The following is a 22,020-nucleotide window of genomic DNA, read 5'->3' on the forward strand; positions in this document are numbered from 1 at the left end:
CATCTCTCGCCTGAGGCTGGGGTGTCTGCTACGGAGCCACCGCTGGACTTCTGGAGCGGCCTACAGCTTCGCAACTTTCTGCGTGGTTGCCTGCGCCAACGGGGTATCTCCCGCCCCCTTACAGAACTGGAACATATTTGTCACAGCAGAGAACCGGTGCGTCACTGCCTTTCGCTTGTTTACTCTTCCCTGATCCGACCAGCGGACGGATTCATTCCTCCCTTCCTCTCTAAATGGGAAGAGGAGCTCGGCTCTACCTTCACCGACGCCCAGAGGGAGAGGATTCTTCATTTTGCTCAGAAATCCTCCATAGCCACTAGAGTGCAGGAGACATGCTACAAAATCACAACCAGGTGGTACAGAGTGCCCGCTGCCCTGCATCGTTTTTTCCCGCAGGTCTCCAACCTGTGTTGGCGCTGCGGTGGGGTGGAAGGGACGATGCTGCACATCTTTTGGGCCTGTCCCAAGCTCGCCCCTTTCTGGCTCGAGGTGACCCGTACGATTGAACACTTGACTGGTGCTTCCCTGGGGGGGAACCCGGCGGCCTGTCTGCTTCATCTATCGAAGAGACCTGTCAAGAAATACAAAGCATCTCTCACTATCCAGCTCCTGAATGCTGCTAAGGCATGCATCCCCCTCTGTTGGAGATCGGAGAATCCCCCGGCTAAGTCCCTGTGGTATGCAAAAGTTAATGAACTCAGAAATATGGAAGATCTCACTGCCACCCTGCATAACAGGGAGGAGGCCTTTCGGGAGACCTGGAGACCTTGGCATCACTTCATATATACAGACGCTTACCTCCAGGAGGTGGCGCAGTCTGTCTGAGCCTGGTAGGCGCTCACCGTCTCCCGGTCGGAGTGTTCTGTTCTATCCTGCCTTCCTCACTTACCTGACCCTGCTGTTCTTGCTCTACTCCTTTTCCCCTCTCACCCACCCTATTCCCCCTGGGCCCCTTCCCTATGCTTTTCCTCCTCCTCACCCCGCCACATTTGTCCAAACATGGGCGATTTAGTCAGATACGGAGCATATCCTGTTGAGCATTACTTTCTCGGTTGCCCCGTGTTTGGACCCTCTCCGCCACTGGGTTGCCTTGCTTCCCATGCCGCTACAAAATATATAATTACTATCATCTGTGTAGAATATTATGCACTGCAGTTAGCTCTCGGTTATATGTATTATGGTTGAGATACTTATAAAGCTGTACACTTTGCCATTATCTAGGCCCTGAGCCCTTGACCGCTTACCTCTTCGCTGTGCTAGGCCGGTGTATCTACAGCTGTTCTCTCTCTGTTGTAGTCATTTTCCTTTTTTGACCATATGCATTCATGCGATTTGTTCTTTGCAATGTATACCTGCTATATGTGGTGATTGTCAACTGTATTTTGTTTGATAATAAAAGCTTGAATTACAAAAAAAAAAAAAAAAAATACACACCATATTCTAACAATTAGTTTCCGGTGTATTGGACTATAGAACTTTTCTAAAGTACTGTGTATATATGTTAGATAGAGACTAACCTTTGACTCAGATACCAACCTACTCAAGCCCTGATCTAGCAATAGAGAGATGTACAGTAGAGATATTATATATATATATATACACACACACACATACATACATACACATATACATCCATCCATCCATCTCTTGTCTGTGCACTACTGTGCAAGTATCCATCTGTTGTGCACCAGTGTGTTTTTACCTTTGAACAAAACCCACACATACGTCCAAAGCTGAACTGGATACTAAAGACATTTCTTGGAGGAGTAGACGGACCTCTGAATGCCAAGAGGCTACTCACTGGTGTTACACAGTAAACACTACACCTAGAATGCACATGGGACCACTTGTATGGGCTCCATACCAACAAAAGGGAACTTACCTCCTCCTTCTCCCATCTCTTCCAGCGCAGTCGAGCATTAGCTGCAGCCATGGCTTCAATAACAAATGTTGTAGTCATATAACTAGAAATGAAAAAATAAAAATAAAATGCACAGTGCTAAAACAATTTGCACAAGACATACATGTCAAATAAAACAATTGCAGAGGAGTGATTTTTATCAATGTTCTTAGCCACTTAACCACCCTGGCGGTATTATGTCAGATTTTTGCATCTCAATGCGGTACATTGTTTTGCATAGAAATGTGGAGTTATATTGTAGGCCTGCAATTCTTAGTAATAACGGAGAGAGAGAGAGAGAGAGAGACAGAGACAGAGACAGAGAGAGAGAGATCGCCGTTTTCTAGCTGGTCTAAAACCACTTTTGATGTAAAAAGGGACACTTTTTGGTTGCCATGGACAATCTCAAGTTTCCAGGCAGAAAGGCAGTATAATAAAAAAAACCTGCATGCAGGGCACTGGACAAAGCACTAGGGACAAAAGGGAGGTGAAATGATTTGATACAGTAATGTAATCTGTAAGATTATGGTGTAATGAGTGCGTTATGAATTTTGTACTTTTTGAATTTGTCGCCTGGCCCTGCCCCCACACGTTACGACTAGTGGCGGCCCGTCCATAGGGGCGCCCGGGCGCCGTCCCCCCTCCCGTAGTCACACAAAAAAAAATGGGCCCTTTAAGAACTTATTTGGCTAAAATGTCATTTTAACATTTTAACTGCAGTTCTGGCAGCAGCTTATAAAAAAAACTGTAACTGATCAATGTATTCATGTCACTGGTTCTCAAAAAGTGCGATTTGGGGGTCAGATTTGTCCGCCGCAATCCCGCTAAAAGTCGTAGATCACCGCCATTACCAGTAAAAACAATAATAAAAAAATAAAAATAAATTAAAGTCCCTTAATCTATCACAAAGTTTGTAGACGTGATAACTTTTGCACAAAGGAATCAATATACGTACATATATGAATACATTTGTATGTAAATAAATACTAGAAGCCAATATAATAATACACCATGGGTTTGATTTACTAAAACTAGAGAGTGCAAATCTGATGCGGCTCTGCAGAGAAACCAATCGGCTTCCAGGTTTCTTTTTGTCAAAGCTTAAAGTGATTGTAAAGTCTCGTTTTTTTTTTTAGACTTCTGCCCCCCCCCCCCCCCCCCAAATATCTTCTATAGAAATATGACCCCCTACATACACCCCCCATCCTCAATAGACTTATTATGCCCCCTATATAGTAAAACCCCCACCCTGCATGGATAAATAGGTCCACATATGGGCTATGCCATGGATGGAGGGGGGATGTAAAGGGGTTCGGTGTAGCCCCATTTGGGAGTGCGATTCCCAGAACTGGCCATGCTGGGGTGACACATGGACTGACAAGAGGACAGTCTGGGGGGGGTTTGGTATTTTCAGTGGCTGGAAAAGCTTCCTGCCACAACGGTGCGCATATAGGCTCTGATGTTATGTGCTCCCCCAGCAGTTAGAGCGGTGCAGGTGTGACACCCCCAGCTGGGAGGGTTGCTTACCTGGGGGGTCTGGACAAGATCCATTTGTCCACTGCGGCAGGCATGCAGTTTGCGGACTCCAACTGGTCGTTCTGCGGCTCTGGTCGGTGGGAGCGGGTTTCCTTCTTGCCGGTGGTGGTTGCACTTCTGGGCCAGCCTTGTGCTCACGCGGGTATTGGGGTGGTGATCCTGGTCTTCTGGCTGTGTGGAGGGGGCGATCCGGTCATCCCCACTGATGTTGGGGTCTGCATCTTTTCGGTGCCAACATTGAGTTTGGGGCTGGGTTTGACTGGAGTCTTGTCTTCTGCCCAGTACAGGTGCCTGGGAGCAAGAGCGCGATCGCCAGGGCTGACGGAGTCTTATTGGACTTGTGGGCGGATGGCACAGATACAAACATCCCAGTGCCCCAGCGTGAGCAGCTTAGCAGTCCGGGCCTGCTCTGTGGGACCTGGGATTGTGCTGTGCGCGTTAGGGTTGAATGGGTTGACAAAAGGCCAGGCGTTAGGACACAATATCTAGTCACAATGGCAACCTGGGATTTGTTGAGCCCTGATCTAGAGGGACCTCAGGTAAATATTAGGGGGGCTGCTGCACACATATAGAATGCATCAAGATAAAAAACCTTCTGACTTTACAACCATTTCCAGTTTCAGCAAGTCAACCCCTTTGTGTTTTTATCCTTTCACCTGTAAAGGTCTCATTTCATTACCTGTAGTGTTCTTTGATCGTTTATATGATTTTATTGGTTTTTAATGTTCATGTAAAACTATATATTTTTTTTACTTACCTCATAAATGCCAAGAAGATAATAAGGATGAGGCTCACCAACCAGCCTGCGTGAGCAAAGGCCTTTGGCATGGTAAGTGCACCTGTGCCCACAATTAAATTGAACATGTACACAAGCCCAACCTATAGGGAAAAAAAAACACTTATATTGTAAAATGTAATCCAATACAATAAACTCCAATGAGCAATTACTTATTCACTTGACCTCTGGGGAGGCTTTACCCCCTTCATGATCGGAGCATTTTTTGCTATTCAGCACTGCAATACTTAACCTGGCAATTGCGCTGTTATGCAAATTAAATTTTTTATCTTTTTTTCACACAAATAGAGCTTTCTTTTGTTGGTATTTGATCACCACTGGGGTTTTATTCTCTTTTTTTGTGTGAATTAAATGAAAAAAATATATATATATAATAACAACAACAACAACAACAGAATGAAAATGTTTCTACTTTTGGTTATAAAACATATCCAATTAAAAAAAAAATCAAGTTTCTTCATAAATTAAAAAATAATAATATATTCTGCTACATGTCTTTGGTAAAAAAAAAAAAATGTTTTTAAAAAAGTGTATAATAATTGATTTGTGCATCTACAAACTATGAGAGTCTCTCTCTATAGGGTCAATTGATTTGATAACAATGTGCAAGGTATGCTACCTAACCATCTGCTTGGTTTTTCCTCCTGCTTTGCAGGGAGAAGAAAACAGTCAGACTGCTGTTCCCAGTACACAGAGTTCTGCATTTTCATAAACACAGAACTTTGTGTGCAATTGGCCACAGCCGATCAGCTGACTTCAGCAAAAATCCTTGGCGGAAATCACAGCACGAGTCAGCAGGGGGACACGCGCATGTGCGTCCCAAATCGGGAAGAAAGACGTTGTGCCAGTATGTTGCCCAGCCTGGAGCTGCTGCCTGCTCACGGTACACCTACTTGCCAGCCATTTAAAAGTAAATGTCCTGCCACCCCAAGCCTTAAAATCCTTTTTTGTGAACACTTGCGATCCTGCATTCATGTTGCTCAACTTCTATGATGTTAGGGGGAAGTCTTGCCCACTGACCGTGTCCAATGAGAGCACCCTTCTTGATTAAGTATCTTTCTGTCATCAGGGCAATGGTGGGTGGGCAGGTGTACGCTAAACATATTCACACTGACTTTAGCAAAGTATATATAGAACACATCTTAACTTCCCCACTTGGGTCCTGATCAGCATGGTCTCCATAATTAAGCCCTTTGTGGGGTGAAACGCTTTGGAGTTGGAGGTCGACAAGAGAGACCATTTGTTGTGAATCCTCCATTATAGTAAATCGATCCAGGTGTGGGGGAAAAATAAAAGGTCCTGCACCATTTTGGTGCGGATGTGATTTCAGCCATACAAAATGTAAGGCTAAAAATCGCTCCGCACAGACATCACATGTGATGTGCACAGGAATGCAGTGCAATTCCTGTGCAAATCACAAGCAGTGTTCCGATTGCACCAGTGTGGACCTAGGCTGAAAGTGAAAGTAAAAGAAAATCCTGCTTTCGGGGATGTTCGCAAGAAGGGACAATGGCACATACTTGGTGGTCTTGCCCAAGGGCATGCAGGCTGGTCAGAAACTATACCCTTCTACGCAATTTATTTTGTGTTGACCTCAAAAGAGATGCCTTTGAAGCCCTACTAGGCAAGGCAATTGTTGAGCTACTTCGCTCGGAAAGGCAGCTGGCCCAACATCTGTTTGCTGCGACTAAGTTGGCGATTGCCGGAGCATGGAAGACTCCTACGCTTAGCTTTCAGGTTGTTAAAAAAAATAAAAAAAAAAATAATATATCTCATGAATAATATCATGGTAAATGAGAAACTGACGTCTATTCTCCTGGATATGCATGATACATTTCTCAGAGTCTGGCAACCGTGGATTACATATTCTCATCCTTCCCGCTTCTCCTCTCAATTTAGCACTCCCCCAACACATTCCCCGTGGACTCTTCTCTCTCCTCTTTCTCCCCCCCCCCCTCTCTTTATCTTCTTTCTGTTCCTTTTCTTCCCTTAAGTTTTTCTTTGTTATCTTGTCCGTTCAATATTCTTTATGCAGTCAATTGATGTGGATATCGGGCTGACAGATATCGGCCTGGTTCGGATGGTTGTTTTGATATTATTGCTCTTTTTGTCATCTTTGAATCCCCCTTTTTTATAATATATATATATATATATATATATATATATATATATATATTTTTTTTTTTGCTCAAGTTTTTTTATTAATTTGTTTAATAATTTGTTATTATGTTTTCTTTTGACTTTTTGTCGGTTTATTTCACATTGTAAACATCCTATGCTGTCGGTTGTTTATCAATAAATCTTTTGTTAAAGAAAGTAAAAGAAAATCCCAAATTGTTGGCTGTCCCTAGAACAGGAGTAGACCAGAAATCTTCCAATAAGGACACTAGTTGTGGCAACAACCAGGGATTCCCTCACTTCTTTTTTTTTGGCTATGGGACAGGAAGTGAAGGGAAATCTAACCAAAAGGAATAAATAAATCTGACAGGGGTTATAACCCTCCCTTACTCTATCCAAAAAAAAGGTTTACCTTTAGTTCTTCCTTAACGGCTTGCCGACCGCCCACTGTAGTTTTACGGCGGCAGGTCGGCTCGGCTGCGCAAAATCACGTAATACAACGTGATTTTGCATTGCGGCCACTAGGGGGCGCACTCCCCTTGCTCACCCCTGGTGCTGATGCGAGTGCCCTGCGGGCGCGATCACTCATGACAGAGCGAGAATCGGGAGCTGTGTTGTCTAAAAACACAGCTTCTGATTCTTTAAGGGGAAGAAATGACTGATCGTATGTTCATAAAATGTATGAACAGCGATCTGTCATTTCCCCTAGTCAGACCCACCCCCCCCCCCTTCAGTTACAACACAATGAGGGAACATAATTAACCCCTTGATCGCCCCCTAAATATATATAATAAAAATGCCATAAAACTATCCCCTAGTTTGTAGGCGCTATAACTTTTGCGCAAACCAAACGATTACTGCGATTTTTCTTACGAAAAATATGTAGAAGAATACGCATCGGCCCAAACTGAGGAAAAAAACTTTTTATTTATTTTTAGAGAATATTTATTATAGCAAAAAGTAAAAAATATAATTTTTTTTCAAAATTGTCGCTTTATTTTTGTTTATAGCGCAAAAAAATTAAACCGCAGAGGTGATCAAATACCACCAAAAGAAAGCTCCATTTGTGGGGGGGAAAGGACGTCAATTTTGTTTGGGAGCCACGTCGCACAAGTTAAATCGACGCAGTGCCGAATCGCAAAAAGCGGCCCGGTCTTTGACCAGCAAAATGGTCTGGGGCTGAAGTGGTTAAAGCAGTTGTAAAGGCAGAACGTTTTTTTTTTTATCTTGATGCATCACTGTGGTGGAAGTGGTTGTGCAAGGAGTATGACGTGAATGGAGGTTAAAAGGACCCGAATGATTTTTATCACAAGATCGCGCACATTTCCTGACCATAAATGTGGAAGACAGCCCGACGGTCTTTACCTAGCGGATATTTCATCACATGGGTGTCTGCAGACAATGCACAGTGAAGGGTAAATGGAAGACAAAACACTTTGCAGTCTAAGAGATCGCAATAGAACAGGAACAAGGGACGTCCTGCTTGGCTTTGCATTTTACAAACTGTGTGGAGGAAAGAAAAGTGCTTCTGTAAGGAACTTACTAAAACTTCTGCTGTAGTCAGCTATTTTACCCGACCACTGGTCTCAATGCTGGAGGCTTGACAAATCAGCTTGCACGAAACAAGAATTTATGCTACTGGTATCTTTATAGCACCACACTGGGAGTTACTAGATGTCAATGCATTTTTTATGACTAGGCCCACCATAGACGAATCTTGGCCGGTTCAGGAGGAAATGGCCAAGATTTGAACCACTAATGGACAGCCTGAATGTACCAAGATGATCGACGGATCAACTTAGGTGCATACAACCAGTCTGACGGATATGCTTGAGATTATGGCAAGCGTCCGATAACCCTTTAAGGACCGGACCAATATGCTGCCTAAAGACCCAAGGTGTTTTTACAGTTCGGGACTGCGTCGCTTTAACAGACAATTGCGCGGTCGTGCAACGTGGCTCCCAAACAAAATTGGCGTCCTTTTTTCCCCACAAATAGAGCTTTCTTTTGGTGGTATTTGATCACATCTGCGGTTTTTAGTTTTTGCGCTATAAACAAAAATAGAGCGACAATTTTGAAAAAAATGCAATGTTTTTTACTTTTTGCTATAATAAATATCCCCCAAAAACATATCTAAAAAAAATTTTTTTCCTCAGTTTAGGGCGATACGTATTCTTCTACCTATTTTTGGTAAAAAAAAATAAAAAAAAACACGCAATAATCGTTTATCGGTTGGTTTGCGCAAAATTTATAGCGTTTACAAAATAGGGGATAGTTTTATTGCATTTTTATTTGTTTTATTTGTTTTACTACTAATAGCGGCGAACAACGATTTTTTTCGTGACTGCGACATTATGGCGGACACTTCGGACAATTTTGACACATTTTTGGGACCATTGTCATTTTCACAGCAAAAAATGCATTTAAATTGCATTGTTTATTGTGAAAATGACAGTTGCAGTTTGGGAGTTAACCACAGGGGGCGCTGTAGGAGTTAGGGTTCACCTAGTGTGTGTTTACAACTGTAGGGGGGTGTGGCTGTAGGACTGACATCATCGATCGAGTCTCCCTAATAAAAGGGATCACTCAATCGATGCGCCGCCACAGTGAAGCACGGGGAAGCTGTGTTTACATACAGCTCTCCCCATTCTTCCGTCGTCCCGGATCGCTCCCCGAGGGAACCCCCGACCCACGTCAAGCAGAGCACGTACAGGTACGTACATGTGCCTGTCCGTGCCATTCTGCTGACGTATATGTACATGAGGAGGTCGGCAAGTGGATAATCACCGTCTTCTCCCGGCGCGGACATCTTCCCCTGCCCACCAGCTGGGAGAATACAATGGCTCCGCAGGAGGGATTCCCCTGTCAGCACGGTCTATGTTGATGGGGAAATCTAGAAAATTTCTTTCCTGCAACCTGTGATGGCAGGAAAGATATTCACACTGTGTATGGCCAGCCTTAAAGGGGTTGTAAAGGTACAAGTTTCTTTCCCTAAATAGCTTCCTTTACCTTAGTGCAGTCCTCCTTCACTTACCTCATCCTTCCATTTTGCTTTTAAATGTCCTTATTTCTTCTGAGAAATCCTCACTTCCTGTTCTTCTGTCTGTAACTCAGTAATGCAAGGCTTTCTCCCTGGTGTGAAGTTTCGTGCTCGCCCCCTCCCTTGGACTATAGGAGAGTCAGGACGCCCACTAACACACAGCTCCTTTCTCGATTTGCAACGTAGAGAGCGCCTGACTCTCCTGTAGTCCAAGGGAGGGGGCGAGTACGACACTCCACACCAGGGAGAAAGCCTTGCATTACTGTGTGGAGTTACAGACAGAAGAACAGGAAGTGAGGATTTCTCAGAAGAAATAAGGACATTTAAAAGCAAAATAGAAGGATGAGGTAAGTGAAGGAGGACTGCACTAAGGTAAAGGAAGCCATTTAGGGAAAAATGGTTTTACCTTTACAACCCCTTTAATCACAGAACAGCAGCAGAATAGGTCAGGTTTTAAATCTGATGGCCATTTTTACCCACCTAAAACCAAAAATTCCATTATAGGCTGGAGAGTGAATATACACATAACAGGGGCCTAGGTCTGCATATGTGTAACGGCAATTACAAGGGGTTCCTGCTATTGCCGTAAGATGCACACCGGGTAGGAAGACACAAAATTGTAGGAGTTTGGGACTATAGCTTGTTTCACACAGCAAGTTGTAGAACAGCAAGCTTTTAGGGTCCATGGACACTGGGCTTAAAGTGATTATAAACCTTTGCTTTATTTTTAACTAAAATAACAAAACATGTCATACTTACCTGCTCTGGGTTTGCACAGAGCAGCCCCGTTCCTCCTTTTTTTGGGGGTCCCCCGCCAGCGCTCCAGGCCCCTCCTCTTTAGCAAGTGCCCCTAGAGAAAGTCACTTTCCCTGGGGGCACCCATGTGTGTTTAGCAGCTTTCTCTAAGCATTTAAAGCACCCCTAAGCTCCCGTTTGGAAAGGTTATAGAATCTTAATGGGAGTGCCGACTGTCACTTTAAACCTGCTATGGGAATATCAAACTCTGTAAGCTTACAATTAATGAGCAGTGGTGGGAAACCCAGTTTAAGCTCATTCAGAGCATACATGCCTTTTCTCAATAATTCAGTCCAGTGTAGGAAAAATGTCCTACTTTTTTTCCTGGAACTGGAACGCACTGCAACTGCAATCACTGGTGTGAACTAGGCCATTGGAAACCATATAATCATTTCCATGTGTTTTGATGCAGGAACAAAAAAAAAAAAGCACTGGACTGCATGTGGTGTGAACTGGCCCTTAAAGAAAAATCTAAAATAAATATAAATAAATGCAGCATTTTATTTTTGTGTTCTGTGAAACTGCATGTAAATATTTTGCGATGCCATTAGGCCATTTCCTTTCCAAGGCAAAATGTTCTTCATAGAGTGAATCAAGGAAAGAAAATAAATAAAGAAAACTACGCACATTATGGCCACTAGATGGAACTGATAATCATAGGAAATACTTTGTGTGTGTCCAGCAGAAATCACCAAAAAGGTAAATCGCTGGCTGTGCAGACACTTGCAAATAGCTGCAACTGCCGACAACCTGTCATGCCGCGTACACACCATCACTTTATGTGATGAAAAAAAATGAAGTTTTTAAAAACGTCACTTTAATTGACTGTGTGTGGGGGAAAACGTCGTTTTATGTCTTGTAAAAAACGACCAAAAAAAATTGAAGCATGTTGAATTTTATGTGTCGTTTTTCAAAAGTGCACTTTTTACTTCACAGAAATTGACCGTGTGTAGCAAAAAACGTTGTTTTCTAAGACGTTTTTTCATCCACGCATGCCCAGAAGCTACTTATGAAGCAAGCTTCAATGGTAAAACGTGGTGGAACGTAACCTCACTTTGCTAGATCATTGTGAGAAAACGATGGTGTGTAGGCAACTTCGTCTTTGAAAATTGAAGTTTCAAAAACGTCATTTTTTACTTCACAGAAAGTGTCGTTTTTTTTCATCACATAAAGTGATGGTGTGTATGCGGCATTAGAGTGAACAGACCTAAATCAATTCCACAAGAAAGCTGAAAGTCTTCTTGAGTGTGTGAGTGTATATATATAAAAAATAAATTACCCCCTCGCCCCAATGTATGACATATTTCAGGGGCAAAAAAAAAATATTGTAGTTTAGCAGTTTCAGTCTCATAAAAAAGTCCAGATTTTGAAAATACTAACAGAGTAAACGAGAAAATAGTGAGCATTTTAAAATGACAAACAACCCCTTTTCTAAAAAAATTGGTCTCCCTGGCTCACCTACCTACAGGCCCCTGGGACATAAAGTTATCTCTTCAGGTGATCGATCAAAGATTCCTGGATGGACACATCTTTCCCTCTTCTCCCTCTAGTACCTCGCCCTCACAATTTTTCTGAATCCCCCCCTTTTTGTTGGTTAACCTAGACCTCTTCCGAAATGTTGTTGATTATAGGTTCCCCTACGGGGGCAAATAGGTTGATTAAACGTTGATAGTATTTTACTTGTTATGGTTTCAAGCTGCCCAGATTCTCTCGCTGTGAGTTTACTTGAACCGGAAACCCTACGCAATGACCTAGTTATCCTATATATCTGATACATGTGTGATGTCTATTGGAATGACTTTACTATAGAGTACAGATAGATTTCGTGGTATTCCAATATCTTGACATTGGACATTGCTCGGCCCCCAGCATTAGATATATTATGTAGTGGGGTCGCAATTCAGGACCTAACCCTTGAGCTGGGTCCATATTGGTTTTATATTTAGCATAAGCATTCATTTATTGCATTGTTGTACTGCTTCCATGCTTGGATGCTTGTTTTCTTGTTAACCAGTATAATTTCACTTTGTATTATTTTATTTTCGTATTTTACGACTTAACACGTGCAGAGCACGCAAGGATTGTTCGCTGCTCTATTTGACGGTTCTTAAACACTTTACGTAAATGATTAATAAAAACCATTGAAACAGATAATACTAACAGAGCAGAGACTGTACTTACCAATGGAGAGTAGAGCTCCCCTGCTTCAGTTATATCCCCTGCCATGGCTTGGTCAGGAGGTGGATGGAAGAAAGAGAGAAGGGGACAGGGAACCTGAAAAAACAAACGACATTTAAAAATTGCAATGATACACTATCTTTTTCTCCCCCTACAATATATATATATATATATATATATATATATATATATATATAATTATATTAGAGCTGCACGATTCTTGAAAAAATGAGAATCTAAAGTCTTTTGCATAAAATGAAGATTACGATTCTGTCACGATTCTATGTGGTTAAATACAGTGGGGCAGATCCACAAAAGGATTACGCCGGCGTATCTATATATACGCCGGCGTAATTTTAAATTTCCCGCGTCGTATCTTTGTTTTGTATCCACAAAACAAGATACGACTGCATCTCGGATCGATCCGACAGGCGTACGTCTTAGTACGCCTTCGGATCTTAGATGCAATTTTTCGGCGGCCACTAGGTGGCGTTTCCGTCGAAATCCACGTTGAGTATGCAAATTAGCTATTTACGGCGGTCCACGAACGTATGTCCGGCCGGCGCATTTTTTTACGTCGTTTGCGTTCGGCTTTTTCCGGCGTATCGTAAGCATTGGCTGGTTCCATCGTAAGCATTGGCTGGTTCCGGTTTCATTTCGAGCATGCGCACTGGGATACCCCCACGGACGGCGGGTCACAACGTATTTACATAAAACACGCCCCCATTACATCCATTTGAATTAGGCGCCACCACGCTGGCAAAGACACACTACGCCGCCGTAACTTACGGCGCGGATTCTTTCTGGATTTGAAAAAAAAAAAAAAAAATGCAAGTTACGGCGGCGTAGTGTATCTTAGATACGCTACGCCCGGCGCATAAATGCGCCGCTGTACGAGGATCTGCCCCAGTATATGTAAATCTGACGGACTGTTTACGTGTTACATTTTAAAAGCCGCAGCAGACCTGCTGACCTTACATGCTTGCTAATGTGAAAGAACAGCTCCGATTTTCACATTTCACTAAAATGTGAAAATCAGAGGTGTTCTGTCACATTAGCACGCATGTAAGGTCAGCAGGTTTGCTTCTGCTTTTAAAATGTAACATGTAAACAGTCTGTCAGATTTACATATACTGTATTTAAGCACATAAGCGCCGTTTTGTGTTGAAAATGACTGTGAAATCTAAAACTCCGTTGGGTGTAACAAGATGTCCGCTTGCCCCCTTCTCACTCTATCATTACTGTGCATGAGTGTGGGGTGGAGCAAGATGGCGGCGACGAAACGTCACGTCCTGACGAGACAGCCGCCGCCGCGTGTACCAAGACGGCTGCCGCTCTAGAGCTAGGCCGAAGCCGGGGACTTTCCTATGGCCGTACCCGAAAATCGCGGGTCCTCCAGCCTGGAGATCGCGGGGGGGGGGAATGGGGAAATGAATCGAGATCGCAATCTTTTCGCAAAAAAAACATATCGGTCGACCTCTAATTAAAAAAAAAAAAAAAAAGTATGTATGTATGTATGTATGCATGCATGTATGTATGTATATACATTTTTAATTTCTTTTTTTTTTTTTAATTAGGAGGTCGACCGATATGTTTTTTTCTCTGGCCGATATACAGTGGGGATCGAAAGTTTGGGCACCCCAGGTAAAAATTTGTATTAATGTGCATAACGAAGCCAAGGAAAGATGGAAAAATCCCCAAAAGGCATCAACTTACAGATTAGACATTCTTATAATATGTCAAAAAAAGTTAGATTTTATTTCCATCATTTACACTTTCAAAATGACAGAAAACAAAAAAATGACGTCTGCAAAAGTTTTGGCACCCTGCAGAGTTAATATCTTGTACTGCCCCCTTTGGCAAGTATCACAGCTTGTAAACGCTTTTTGTAGCCAGCCAAGAGTCTTTCAATTCTTGTTTGAGGTATCTTTGCCCATTCTTCCTTACAAAAGTCTTCCAGTTCTTTGAGATATCTGGGCTGTCTGTCACGCACTGCTCTTTTAAGGTCTATCCATAGATTTTCAATTATGTTGAGGTCAGGAGATTGTGAAGGCCATGGCAAAACCTTCAGTTTACGCCTCTTGATGTAATCCCCCGTGGATTTTGAGGTGTGTTTAGGATCATTATCCATTTGTAGAAGCCATCCTCTCTTTAACTTCAGCTTTTTCACAGATGGCATCAAGTTACCATCCATAATTTGCTGGAATTTTATTGAATCCATTTTTCCTTCTACTCGTAAAATGTTCCCTGTGCCACTGGCTGCAATACAACCCCAATGCATGATTGATCCACCCCCATGCTTAACAGTTGGACAGAGGTTCTTTTCATTAAATTCTGTGCCCATTCTTCTCCAAACGTACCTTTGCTCATTCCAGCCAAAAAGTTATATTTTAACCTCATCTGTCCACAGAACTTTTTTCCAAAATGCATCAGGCTTGTCTATATGTTCATTTGCAAAGTTCAAACGCTGATTTTTGTGGTGAGGACGTAGAAGAGGTTTGCTTCTGAGGACTCTTCCATGAAGACCATATTTGTACAAGTATCTCTTTATAGTGGAATAGTGTACCACAACTCCAGTGTCTGCCAGATCTTTCTGGAGGGATCATGCAGTCAAACGTGGGTTTTGAATTGCTTTTCTCACAATTCTGCGAGCTGTTCTGTCTGATATTTTTCTTGGTCTTCCAGATCTTGCTTTAACTTCCACTGTTCCTGCCTGATGACTGCCATTTCTTAATTACATTCCGAACAGAGGATATTGACATCTGAAAATGCTTTGCTATCTTCATAGTCTTCTCCAGCTTTGTGAGCGTCAACTATTTTCAGTTTTCTAGACAACTGCTTAGAAGAACCCATGGTGCTGATTGTTGGGGCAAGGTAAAATTAGTCTGGGCATTTAAAACCTTTGAGACTGACATCACCTGGTCTTCCCAGACGATGATTGAGAACAATCCATGACACTGGCAGGTCTCAGCTTTGCAAAGGGGGCAGTGCATGCTATAAATTCTGCAGGGTGCCCAAACTTTTGCAGACGCCATTTTTTTGTTTTCTGTAATTTTGAAAGTGTAAATGATGGAAATAAAAACTAACTTTTTTTTGACATATTATAAGAATGTCTTATCTGTAATTTGATGCCTTTTGGAGATTTTTCCATCTTTCCTTGGCTTCGTTATGCACACTAATACAAATTTTTACCTGGGGTGCCCAAACTTTCGATCCCCACTGTATGTCTTTTTTTCCCATCATCTCAGAAAATCTAGGGAGGGGAGGTAGGGTACAGTCCATCAGTGCCCACCAATGCAGCCTATCGGTCTCCATCAGTGCCACCTCATTAGTGCCCACCAGTTCAGCCCGTCAGTGCAAACTCATCAGTGCCTACCAGTGCAGCCCATCAGTGTCCATCAGTGCCACCTCATAATTATAAAAAAAAAAAAAAAAATACAAATCTTAATCATTTCAAAGGAGGGGGTGCACAGCGAGGTGGTTGTGCAGGAGGGGGGTACAGACTGTACCCCCTCCACAGCCACCTCTCTGTACCCCCTCCTCTACAGCCACCTCTCTGTACTGGGCGTGGGTGGGGATGCATTGTGGAGAGGGATGTATGGTGCTGGCAGCTGAGTGTGGGTGGGGATGCATTGTGGAGACTGGAGGCATGGATGGTGCTGGGCGTGGGTGGGGATGTATTGGGCTGCATTGTGGAGAGGGATGGATGGTGCTAGGCGTTAGTGGGGATGGATGGTGCTGGGCGTGGGTGGAGATGCGTTGTGCAGAGGGATGGATGGTGCTGGGCATGGGTGGAGATGCGTTGTGCAGAGGGATGGATGGTGCTAAAATACAGTATTACGGTTTGATCCAAGTATCTAGGTCAGTGTCAAAGTTAGGATCAAAAGGTCATTGTCAAAGTGACAGATTTAGATAGGATTACAAATATCATTGAATTTTTTTCAATTTTAGCTGTATAGTTCTTGCTGTTACCATGGCCTACCACCAACGAACAACCCAAGACAAATACTACTTCCCATGATCGCAGCGATACCACGTTATGTGTTTGTTAGTTGGTTTTTGTATCCGATGTAAGGCCCATAAACAATTGTGCAATTTTTACCTTTTTTTATCCTACCTAAAAACCACATGGATACCAATATTTTATTTAAAAATAAATCTTACATTTTTCATAATTTTAACTGTACATGTCTTGCCATTACCACGACCTACCACGTAAAAACAAACAAACAAAAAAAAAAAACGCCTGAAATAAGTTCTCCTACTCCTGACGTTTGCGACGATACCCGATAGAAGTGCATTATTTGTTGTTTGTACCCCTATAAGGGCCAAAGACAATATAATTTTTTTTTATTCTATCTTTTCATGTGACAACACTGAAGAAATTACACTTTGCTACAATGTAAAAGTAGTGAGTGTACAGCTTGTATAACCGTGTAAATTTGCTGTCCCCTCAAAATAACTCAACACACAGCCATTAATGTCTAAACCGCTGGCAACAAAAGTGAGTACACCCCTAAGTGAAAATGTCCAAATTGAGCCCAAAGTGTCAATATTTTGTGTGACCACCATTATTTTGCAGCACTGCCTTAACCCTCTTGGGCATGGAGTTTACCCGAGCTGGTGGATGTTGGAGACCTTGCGCTCCTCCCCCTTCCATTTGAGGATGCCCCACAGATGATCAATAGGGTTTAGGTCTGGAGACATGCTTGGCCAGTCCATCACCTTTACCCTCAGCTTCTTTAGGAAGGCAGTGGTCATCTTGGAGGTGTGTTTGGGGTCGTTATGTTGGAATACTGCTCTGCAGCCCAGTCTCTGAAGGGAGGGGATCATGCTCTGCTCCAGTATGTCACAGTACAGGTTGGCATTCATAGTTCCCTCAATGATCTGTAGCTCCCCAGTGCTGGCAGCACTCATGCAGCCCCAGACCATGACACTCCCACCACCATGCTTGACTGTAGGCAAGACACACTTGTCTCTGTACTCCTCACCTGGTTGCCGCCACACACGCCTGACACCATCTGAACCAAATAAGTTTATCTTGGTCTCATCAGACCACAGGACATGGTTCCAGCAATACATGTCCTTAGTCTGCTTGTCTTCAGAAAACTGTTTGCAGGCTTGTGCATCATCTTTAGAAGAGGCTTCATTCTGGGATGACAGCCATGCAGACCAATTTGATGCAGTGTGCTGCATATGGTCTGAGCACTGACAGACTGAACCCCCCCCCCTCCCTTTCAACCTCTGCAGCAATGCTGGCAGCACTCATATGTCTATTTCCCAAAGACAACCTCTGTATATCACGCTGAGCGCACACATCAACTTCTTTGGTTGACCATGGCGAGGCATGTTCTGAGTAGAACATGTCCTGTTAAACCACTGTATGCTCTTGGCTACCAGGCTACAGCTCAGTTTCAGGGTCTTGGCAATCTTCTTATAGCCTAGGCCATCTTTATGTAGAGCAACAATTCTTTTTTTCAGATCCTCAGAGAATTATTTTCCATGACATGCCATGTTGAACTTCCAGTGACCAGTATGTGAGAGCGATAACACCAAATTTAACACACCTGCTCCCCATTCACACCTGAGACCTTGTAACACTAACGGCTAATTAGGCCCAATTTGGACATTTTCACTTAGGGATGTACTCGCTTTTGTTGACAGCGGTTTAGACATTAATGGCTGTGTGTTGAGTTATTTTGAGGGGACAGCAAATTTACACTGTTATACAAGCTGTACACTCAATACTTTACATTGTAGTAAAGTGTAATTTCTTCAGTGTTGTCACATGAAAAGATAGAATAAAATATTTACAAAAATGTGAGGGGTGTACTCACTTTTGTGAGATACTGAGATTATATATATATATATATATACATACACACACACACTAAATAATATAAATCTTAGAAGACTGTACTGCCTTCCTTTTGTAAAGCGATGCGCAAAACTGTTGGCACTATTTAAATCCTGCATAATAATAAATGATAGTATTCCTTTCCCACCACTGTAAATGGCCTCTACGAGTATTTCACTCCCCTGCTATGTAATTATAAATGACATGAAGTTCTCCATTGACCGGGTTCAATTAAACTTGAACAATACCCATAATTACCATAACCGGTTGATACTTGGCCGTGATTTAGGAATTGCTTCAGGTGATGAATAAGCTTGCAATTATTTTATTATCTAGGCTTTGCAGACACAATGGATTAGAGACAGCAATGAATTTAGTATTTTATTGGCTGTCAAAAGAACACTGGATCAAAACTAGAACTACGAATATTTGGTAATTGGACTAGAAATCTAGTTGATGTACCTTGAAGAATGTTACATTTTGGTCTGCCATAGACCAGTATACTTAAAGCGGAGCTCCGGGCTCCTTCAGAAAAAAAAAAAAAAAATATTGTAGCTGCTGACTTTGAATATTGGGACACTTACCTGTCCAGGAATCCCACAATGTCGGCACCCAGCCAATTCTTCCATTGGCTCTCAGGTGCTGCCGCCACCATTGCTTCTATAGGGAAACCAGCATTCAAGCCTTGCGGCTTCCGTCGATTCCCTACTGTGCATGGAGTGTGCTGTACTGAATGGCCCGAGGGGCGGGGGAAGGAGGAGGGGGGGCACAAACTTCTGGGTGATCTCGCTGCAGCAAGGTCTCCTGAAAGTGGAGACAGGTACCCGCTCCCCCCGAAAGGTGCCAAAATGTGGCACCGGAGGGGGAGGAGGCAGATAAGCAGAGCTTTCCCTTTTGGGTGGAGCTCTACTTTAACCAAGATTTGAGCATTTCTGAAAATCACACACGGATAGTAAAAAATTTTACACGCACCAAAACATGCGATTAAAAAACGTGCAAGGCTCACTACAAAAGTTACATGAGCTACTTCAGCATGTTTGTCCCATGTAGGTCCCTCCTTATGTCAGGTTCCCCATCAGAGGTCCACCATTGCCTTGCCTAGAGCATGGATGTAATCCATGGGTGCTCAACCTGTGACCCTCCAGTGACTGCGGAACTACAAATCCCATGAGGCATTGCAAGCCACTGACCGTTACAATCTTGACTCCCAAAGGCAGACGCATGATGGGGATTGTAGTTGCCATTTGTTATACTCCTTAAAGGAGTTGTAAAGGAAAACATTTTTTTGCCTAAAATTAATGTCTGCAAGGTAGACAGACAGAATAGTGTAATGATTCTGTTAAAAAACGAGTAAATACCTATTAAATTCCTTCCTCTATATCACCTCCGGCATTCTAGTTTCTGTTCTCTCATTCACTTCCTGGTTTGCATCGCTCGTTCATGTAAGAACTACATTTCCCAGTATGAATTGTGGCACGCCCAGTAAGTCACACCTCCTTGAAGTCTCTAACATGTAGAGAGCGTCCTGCCGCACAGATGTAGTTCCCAGGAGGGGGCGAGCACGTTACTGACCACCGCAGTAAAGCCTCCCATCACGGTGGTGAGTAAAAATCAGACAAGCAGGAAGTGAACAGAACATAGAAGAAATAGAGCGACTTCTGAGCAAAAACGAACAATGAGGAACTGAAAAGAGGAATGTCTGCAGGTAAAGGATGCTTATTATGAAAAAACATTTTTTTCTTTACAACCCCTTTAAGTGATGTGTAAGTTGCACAGATCATATTTGATGTTATATACAGTATGTTATGATGCGGTCATATACTTATTCCATGTGTTTTCTTAGTTAGGCCATCTTTCTTTGCTGCCAAGATATAACAAAGGTCCTGAAGAATATATAAATATATATATATCTTGGTACCATTAAAGTCTGACATATATGTTTTTTTGTTTTTGTTGAAGGGGTAAATAATATGGATGTGGTATGCTTATAATAGCCAATTTTCTTCTTTATTTGGGAACTGTAGTTCCGCAACAGCTGGAGAGCCACAGGTTGAGCACCCGTGATCAGTGTACCAGTAGTGCAGGAGGTGGAGCAGGAACTGAGGAAGTTCTGTCCTTCTGCTGGGGCAAGCATATAATTGGTTGCTAGGACGCAGGCTGTCTTAGCAACCACTGACGGAATGATCACTGCACAGTGGGGGGGGGGGCCTGCTCCTAGTGCGGGCCACATGCCATTCTGTAGCAGACTGAATTTGGCAACCCCTGATCTTGCCAAAGGGAAACCCACTCACCAATTAATGAAATACACTGGTCTTTTGGTGAGAGCTTGCCTTGTTTAGTGAATACAGTGAAACCTTGGCTTGTAATGCGGTTAACGAACGTTTCGCAATACAAGCCTTTAAAAAAAAAAATCCTAAATGGGTTTGCGAGTGTTGTCTTGCAAAGGATTCAAGCCACAGTGGTGTGCAGTACCGCATTTGGCCAGAAGTGGGGGGGGGCGTCAGAGCCAATTGGAAAAACTCAGTTCCCGAGCCTTACCAAATTCAGCCGAGCTATCCCCAAGCCTTTCCGGGGCTCTCTGGCACCCCACCTCTGGCCACATGCGGTATTGTATGCCATAGAAGTCAATGCGGTACAAATTATTTTCATTTCCACTGACTTCTATGGGGAAACTCGCTTTGATATGCGGGTGTTTCGGATTACGAGCATTCTCCTGGAACAGAGTATGCTTGTAATCCGAGGTTCCACTGTATTGGTAATGTTAAAGCCAAACTTCAGTCAAAAAAAATGAAGTCCTGCTCTCTCACCCAACGGAGTAACAGATTTTTTATTTATTTTTTATTGGTGCCCACACCCACACCCACAATCCTCTCCTTGCTCCATCCTCTCTCCTTCCGCAGCCTCCTGGGACTTGTCACGTGTCCCACGAGGCTGCAGAAGCACTCACAAAATCGCCATGTGAGCTTGCGCATGCACAGTAGAGAGCAGGCTGTGGTTCATCAGGAAGCAACAGCTGGCTCCCGTATCCAAGATGGTGGCACTGGGGCCGGCAGCGGTAAGAAGCAGCTGTGAGAAGACAGCCCTGAACCATGGTAAGTAAATCTGTGAAAGCCAAGCACTCAAAAGACCTCTGTGCACAAAGAGGAAATAAATCATGAGGGGAAATAATGAAAGCCAGCTTGTCTTATCTGATCGCAGGACATTGCTGCAGTAAACACAATGTTATTCAGTAAGACACTTCAAGGAGCAGCAGTGACATGCATTGTAACCCAGAAGAACCAATCACACATCATTTACTGTATCAATTATAAGATTAGACCTGGCCACAAATACTGAGTGCGATTGGACAAACATGCATTCCTCAGAGCACAAGGCCCAAACCTGGCAACAAACCTGCCAACTCTGCCTGCCACACATCTCAATGATGTCCTGTGATTTTAGTGTGGTTTCAAAAAGCGCACCAAAACCGCAGGACATCATAGAAGTCTATTAGAACGTGCAGCCAACCTGTGGGTTGCCCCTTTGCCCACAGCGCAGCAGGACCGCACCAGGGTAGTGTAAAGCCACATTTAACCCTGTAACCCTTACCTGCTGCAACAGCATACATTTGGTTGCAGAGTGGCCCTATTCACTTGAATGGGTTAACAATTATGTATGTTTTTTTAGCAGAGACCCTAGAGAATACAATGGCGGTCATTGCAACTTTTATGTCACACTGTATTTGCGCAGCAATTTTTCAAACCCGTTTTTTGGGGGAATGGCGCAAAACTTTGGGACTTAAAGTGGCTGTAATCCCTTTT

The 22,020-nt window shown here is 43.2% G+C and overlaps 1 protein-coding gene across 1 annotated transcript in view; it reads right to left on the reverse strand.

Moving 5' to 3' along the window:
• Positions 1-22,020, reverse strand: part of TMEM104 (transmembrane protein 104) — a 53,755-nt gene that overhangs the window by 27,726 nt on the left and 4,009 nt on the right. The window contains 3 exon segments of the mRNA XM_040331282.1: positions 1,883-1,964; positions 4,194-4,315; positions 12,367-12,459. Coding sequence (XP_040187216.1) covers positions 1,883-1,964; positions 4,194-4,315; positions 12,367-12,411 — 249 coding nt within the window. The 5' untranslated portion in view covers positions 12,412-12,459.

This window comes from Rana temporaria, chromosome 12, assembly GCF_905171775.1.
Source record: "Rana temporaria chromosome 12, aRanTem1.1, whole genome shotgun sequence".
NCBI lineage: Eukaryota > Metazoa > Chordata > Amphibia > Anura > Ranidae > Rana > Rana temporaria.